We start from the raw sequence: 7086 nt of genomic DNA, 5'->3' as shown, positions 1-7086 counted from the left end.
GGTTGTAGCTGAGTTTTATAGGCGGTAGTGAAGGAGGGAAACGCCTCAGACAGAGAGGGAGAGAGAGCGGGAGAGGGGGGGCGGAGCTTCCTGCCAGCTCACCTCCTATCATAGGCAGGAAGCTGATAGCGCCCCCTGCAGGAGAAGCGGTGGAACGGTGCCGTAGCGGCAGGAAGGTTCTGTTTAATTGTTCAATCTGAGCTTCTGACTGGTTGAAACACCTCATCATGAGGTCATCATGAGGTCATCATGAGGTCATCAGGCTACGCCTCCTGCCTCCTCCCTCCAGCCAATCAGCAGCCAGATAGCCGAGACCACGCCCACTGGGACTTGGTGACTTCCTGTCCTGATCTCCTGCATCCTGGAGGTGATGGAGCTCCGACCTCCTGCTGCTCTCCTCAGATGTTCTGGGGAACCCCGAGCAGAAGGTCTGTGTCCCACATGTCGGGACGTCCCTCCTCTCAGGTTCCACCAACAGGAAGCTGAAGCTCCTGTGATCTTCACTAATTTTCTCCACATGGCTTTCTCTTCTGCGGTGGCACAGAAGCCGGAGAGACATGAGACAGGAAGTTCTGCTCGTAGCTTCATCAACTGCTGGAGACCCTGAGAGACCGCAGAGGTTCCACTGTGAACTCCACCAGGTCCTCCGTCAGGACCTCCACTCTGTCTCCACAGGGACCAGAAGTAGACCAGCAGGTGGACCTGCTCTGATTGGGTTTCTTCACCCCAGGAAACCATGAATCTTCTCTGCAGTACCCAGCCTGACCACAAGATGTTGCAAACCCAGTTCCTGGGTGCGGAGTGCAGACCCGAGGTAACTGCACCAGCTCAGAAGCTCTGCTGACTGTATTTCCTGTCTGGCCAAAGTGAGGCAGGAAGTTGTGCTCTTCTTCTTCTTCTTCTTCTTCTCCTTCTTCTTCTTCTGATCTCCCTCTCGGCTCATCATCCTGCTGGAGAACCTGCAGCTTTTTTTTCTCTCCTCTGGGTTCAAACCTGAGAAACATCTCAAAGTCTTTATTTGTTTCTCCTCTGCAGAATCTGAGCTCCATCTTCCACCTCCTGAGTGGTTTGTGTGGAGACCACAGTGAGAGGGAGGAGGAGGAGGAGGAGCAGCCTGCAGCAGGAGGAGCTGCTGAGAAACACAAGGCGTCTCTCTGAGACTCCGCCTCCTCCTCCCTCCTCCTCCTCGCTCCGACCAGATGGAAGGAGTCAGTCAGTCGAGCTGCCGAGTCGAGGAACCTGCACAGCACCTGGAGGACGACGAGTCTGCCGAGGAGCTCCACCAAGACCAGGATGGACTTCAGCCACGTCTGCTTCCTGGCCGTTAGTCTGGCGCTGATCCAGCAGCACCGAGGTAACCACACCTCCCTCCTGCAGAACCTCCTGCAGAACCTCCAGCTGCTGCTACTGCAGCTAAGATGGATCTCCGTGGAGACGTTGCTTCTCCTCCGCTGGCTCTGGAGGATGTGATGGATGTTCTTGCCTCTAATGACTTCCAGACGACCTCCTCTAGCGCCACCACCAGGGGGAACTCTGTGTGCTGGGTTTAGTGTCACTGGTGCTGCTGCTGATGTCACAGGTGTGGAGCTGAGGGTCAGTAGAAGGTCAGAGGTCGATGGATCCTCATGATCTTCATCCTGACCAGAGTTGCTGCTGCAGGTGTGGTTCTTCTGTTGATCAGCTGAGAGAGGCTAGAGGTGCTGGAGGTCCTGGAGATCCAGGAGGTTCAGCCTGGACCTCCAGGACCTCCTTCTTTGTGTCGGAGAAACTTTTAGCTGGAACGTCTTGGTGTGGATCTTGGTGGATGGTGTGAAGCCAGAGGAGGAGCCCCCATGGTTGGAACCTGTGAGGTTCTGGTGAGGAGAACATCTCAGTGCTGTTGCTCGGGCCGGGTCACCAGGACCTGATTCCTTCCGCTTCTGCTTGTTGTCTCAGAAGCTCCTGGAGAGGAGCTGGAGTCCTCAGATGTTCTCAGCCTCTCTGGACCCGACCAGGTGTGAGGCTGTGGCTCAGTGCTGCCCCCCGCTGGTGACCCTGCGACCTGGGGGACTGAAACATCTTCACTGCAACTGAGACACGAGAAGGAGTCTCGGACATCTGCTGTTGGGGGTTTGTGTGATTGCGTTACGGTGGAGATATGCACAGAGAGACAGTTGAATATTTGGGTGGGTTGTGTGTCCACGCCTCCCAGTTCAGAGACACGGTGGAGGAGTTCCTGACACCTACCGAACAGAAGGTTGCCTTGGTTTGTGGAGACTTTAATATCAATCTGCTCCGGAGTCCCCGTCTGCAGCCCCTCGATCTGTCGACAGGAAGACGTCCTGTCCTGTCAGAACCAATTATGTTTTTGCCGTATTTCACTGTGGCGGCGGCGGCGGCGGTTGGCGGCGGCCAGGACGGGCTGTCAGCTCGGCGCTGGGAGGAACCGCAGCTCCCCGAGGACGGGAGGACGCTGCCAATGTTCTGCTGGATGTGCAGACGAGTCACTGGGGCTTAATTCCCATAAATCTCAGGGCCTCCTGGACGTCTGCAGGCCTGGAAGGTGAACTTTGGACTTCCCCACCTCGGCCCCTCCCCCCTCTGGAATCCCTCCACCGCCTTGTTGTTGTTGGCAGTTAGCGTCCCGGGCTAGCTGCGGCTAAAGGGCTTGAGTTCATGGCCTGATTGTTACCTCAATTCACACCAACAGTGTCTGCGGCCATTAAAGTCAGTGTGCAGGTTCCCACCACCAGGGGGCGGCGCGGGTGCCTTTCAGAAGCGTGAAACCAACGGCGCCGCCTTAGAAAAATATGCGGCGGTTCTATTTTTCACGCTTCACACATGGCGACTGTGTCAAGCGTAGCAGGTAGAATCATTCCAGTAGGAGGTATCTGTCAAGCTATCTATCTAGTATCTATCTATCTATCTATCTATCTATCTATCTATCTATCTAGTATCTATCTATCTAGTATCTATCTATCTATCTAGTATCTATCTATCTAGTATCTGTCAATCTATCTATCTATCTAATATCTATCTAGTATTTATCTATCTAGTATCTGTCAGTCTATCTATCTAGTATCTATCTATCTATCTATCTAGTATCTATCTAGTATCTATCTATCTATCTATCTATCTAGTATCTATCTATCTATCTAGTATCTATCTATCTAGTATCTGTCAATCTATCTATCTATCTAATATCTATCTAGTATTTATCTATCTAGTATCTGTCAATCTATCTGTCTAGTATCTATCTAGTATTTATCTATCTAGTATCTGTCAATCTATCTATCTAGTATCTATCTAGTATCTATCTATCTAGTATCTATCTATCTATCTATCTAGTATCTATCTAGTATCTATCTATCTAGTATCTATCTAGTATCTATCTATCTAGTACATCCAAAACAAGCCCATCAGATTCCTCCTCCAGCTGAGTGGGCGGAGTCTAACAAGGCAGCTGATTGGCCCCCTTCAGTCACATGGAGATGACAAACATCTCTTTTCTGCAGCTCGACTGGGAAAATTTCAGCAGGTCTGAAGGAAACCAGCGGCGGCGGCAGCTGCGGCGTTGGCCACGCCCACCGAGCCGACGCTCCGTCTCGGCTCTGCTTCCTGTTTGTGTGAGCTGTGTGAGCGCCGCCTACCGCTGCCAGCGCCGCTTCCTGTGGCTGTTGGAGGCCGAGTGGCGCCGAGCGGCCAAGCGGATCAGAGTCTAGTGGCGCCGGGGGCGGAGCCACAACACAAGGCTGCCAAGCCGAACCGGGCCAGAGGTCATGTGACCCGATCGAGAGGCAGGAGCAGCCGGAGCAGAGGGAGGACCCAGCAGGCCCAGTAGGAGGCGCTGTGTGCCGGGGCAGGAAGCTGCTGTTCTGTCGGGGGAGAAGGTTGCGCCTGATTGGTCCAGAGCTCTGGGACCAGATGGATTTAGCCCGCTGTTTGCAGCACTCAGCCTAGTTTAAAGGAGACAAAACCAAGGCGTTCTCTTAGTTTGTTATGTGCCTGTGTGTGTGTGTGTGTGTGTGTGTGTGTGTGTGTTGGATCATTGGCTGGGCTTGGACTGTCTGTCCAGCTAAACTCCCTGCGGCCAATCAGGCGAGCCGAGCCCGACCAGCTGACCAGCGGCAGGATCCTGCTCCTGCAACCAATCAGACGGCGGCTAGAGCGTTCCTAGTGGGGGGGGGGGTAGACACCTCCTTACCTCCTCCTCCTCCTCACCTCCTCCTCCTCCTTCTCCTCCTCTGCAGCGTCCACCGTCTCCATCCTGAGCCCCACGGCGGAGGAGGAGGAGGAGGGCCCTGCCGTGCAGCTCTCCCAGGAGGCCCACCGGCGGGTCAGACGCTGCTCCTGCGAGAACCAGAAGGACAAGGAGTGTATTTTCTTCTGCCACATTGGCATCGTCTGGGTCAACACGGCGAGGTGAGTCCGTTTGTTTCGCAGCAAAACAAACCAGCGGGAGGCGCTGCAGAGTTGGGGGGGGGGGGGTCTTCTGCCGCCTCAGGACTTCCAGAGTGGAAAGAAAAACAGCGGCGGTTTGTCTACAAGGCATGACGAGCAATAACACACCGAGGGGGAAGCGAGGTTGGGGGGGTGGGGGGGGGGGGTTGTTTGGAGGTGCTGCCCCAGTTTCCCAGAAGTCCTTGCAGGAGGCCACACACAATCGGGCAGCAATTAACTTCATTTTAGCCGAGTGTGCACAAGGAACGAGCGCGCAGTCAGATGTGGTGGCGCTAATGAGAAGGTGAGGCCAGACGCTTTTAGGTGCGAGGAGCGCCGCCGCCGCCGCCAGCAGCAGCTGCCACTTCCTGTGGGGCTAAAAATAGCCGTTAGCTAGTTAGCGGCAGCGGCGCTGAGGAGACGCAGGAGGAGGAACCTGCTGGTAATCAGCAGCTTGATGGCAGCAGGAAACTGAGTTTTATTGCTGCTCTTTTTATTCCCAGCAGCCCTTGGGCCAGTGGGGGGGGCAATGGGAGAGGGAGGGGTGAGGCTCCTCCCACCGTGCGGCTCGGAGCTCGACTCGTCCTGGCTTTATCGCCACCTTCCTGCCAAAATCAACCTTTGGTTCTCCTCATCAGCGAGGGCAAGGTTCTGATGCTAGCTGCCCGAGCTAACGGCTGCTAGCGCTAGAGGAGCGAGCCTCAGTTCAGCAGCTCTCAGGTTCAGCTCTTCAGGTCACTGCGATTTATCTTCTTCCCCCTGAGAAGCAAAGCGAGGAGGAGTAGAGAAGAAGAGAGAAGCTCTCCAGGGGAACATCAATCTGAGGAGCAACCAGGAGCCGCGAGAGCAGCAGCAGGTCAAGGCTCATCGGCAGCCGCAGCCAATGAGAGACAGATGTTCCACACCACTGAAGATGTGCAGGCCTGACCTGGAGTCACACACCTTCAGCTTTCCCTTGTTTTGACCTGAAGCTGGAGCTTAACCATCTGAACCTTCTGGAACATCTAGTCCTACTGGATCAGCTGAACCGTCTGAACTGTGTAGACCCTCTGACCCTTCTCAACACTCTGAACCCTCTGAACTGTTTGAACTGTCTGGACCTTCTGGACCATCTGAACCCTCTGAACTGTTTGAACTGTCTGGACCTTCTGGACCATCTGAACCATATGAACGTGTAGGCCCTCTTAACCACCTGAACCTTCTGGACCTTCTGGACCATCTGAACCATCTCAAGACTCTGAAAACTCTGGACCTTCTGGACCTCCTGATGGTCTCAACGAGGCTCTGAGGTCCACTCAGGACTTTTGTTCTCCACCTGCCCACAATTTCTACATCAGTTAAACATCAGCATTTACTGACTGTTGACTAATTTAACTCACCTTCTCACAGTGGGAGCGTGGCTGTTGACCCCAGACCTCTGACCTCTGACCCCTCTCTCTCTCTCTCTCCCAGCCACTTGGTGCCGTACGGCTCCGGCTCGCTGCGCCTGCGGAGGGAGCTGTCGCGCTGCCGCTGCACACACGCCGAGGACGGCCGGTGTTTGAGCTTCTGCTCCGTCCAATCAGGGTGAGGAACCCCCCACCAACCCCGCCCCTCCAGCTCCACCCCCCACCTGAGGACCAGAACTAGAACTAGAACCAGGACCCTGCAATAACTTGGCTGCTAACATGTCCTCACATCTCCCCAAAACCAGAACACACACACACACACACACACACACACACACACACTGCAGCAATTCTCAGCTTCTTTTCTTCTGTTTGGTTCCCACCTGAGAGGAAATGATGTCATCCACTAGGGGGCGGAGTTTGAATCGTTGTTGGCTGAGTTTTCTTTTCTCAAGCAGTAAATAAAAATTGTGAGAGTATAAATAAATAAATAAATAAATGTTTCTGTTCTCAGGGCAGGAAATGACAGACGCAGAGGTGCATTCTGGGAGCTACGGCGCCGAGGAGGCCTCAGAACGCTGACATGAGGGGTGTCGGCCACTTCCTGTGAGCGGTTTCTTGGCCATGACAGACAGGGAGCGGAGCCCAGCTTCCTCCAATGATATTATCCATGATGTATTTTATCCACTTTGACTGAAGGGTTTTTTTCTTCCTCCAACTCGGACCAGGAAGCTCCTCAACCTCAAACATCTGGACGCTATGACATTAGCATTAGCAACCCGCTACCACTGACATGCCTGCTAGCCTGCTAGCTATTGCCAATAGCATCACCAGACCTCCAGCAGTTTAAAGACCAGTGTTGTTGTTCTTTTTGAGCTAGCACTGTAGCTTAGCATGACTCAGCAGGTGTCAGTCTCCCTCTTGATTCTTGTCCTGGTGGAAAACTGGTTCTGAACTGGTTCCAACCGGCCGGTTCTGGCCCGGAGGAAGTGGAAAAATCCTGCTCAATTAATTATGACTTCATGTATTTTGTTTGTACAATATTTATGAATATGAATTTATGAATTTATGAATTATGAATTCTCTCTTCCCCCGTCTGCTGTCATAATAATGTCATAATTTAATAGTTCAATAATTTGTAATCTTTGTTTTCTTATTAATGTAAAATGAGTAAAAAGTTTGAATGAAATCTCAAAAGAAAATCTCTCTTGCTATGCAAATGCTATCCTCAGGTTTTGTGTTAAACTAATGAGATTATAAACTAATCCAAGCTTCCAAG

At 52.9% G+C, this 7086-nt stretch overlaps 1 protein-coding gene across 1 annotated transcript; it reads left to right on the top strand.

The window, feature by feature from the left end:
• The first annotated feature begins 1039 nt into the window (after positions 1–1039).
• On the top strand, positions 1040–6849 carry LOC142882035 (endothelin-1). Its single transcript, XM_076016498.1, has 4 exons — positions 1040–1354; positions 4230–4401; positions 5872–5985; positions 6322–6849. The coding sequence occupies exons 1-4, from the start codon at positions 1294–1296 to the stop codon at positions 6392–6394; spliced, it is 420 nt and encodes a 139-aa protein (XP_075872613.1). The 5' UTR covers positions 1040–1293; the 3' UTR covers positions 6395–6849.
• The last annotated feature ends 237 nt before the right edge of the window (positions 6850–7086 follow it).

The sequence above is a fragment of the Nelusetta ayraudi genome, unplaced genomic scaffold, assembly GCF_046127955.1.
Source record: "Nelusetta ayraudi isolate G7.1 ecotype Tasmania unplaced genomic scaffold, CSIRO-AGI_Nayr_v1 ptg000229l, whole genome shotgun sequence".
In the NCBI taxonomy this organism is placed as follows: Eukaryota; Metazoa; Chordata; class Actinopteri; order Tetraodontiformes; family Monacanthidae; genus Nelusetta; species Nelusetta ayraudi.
The sequence above is the reverse complement of the archived record's forward strand: the minus strand, read 5'-3'. Positions and strand labels throughout refer to the sequence as shown.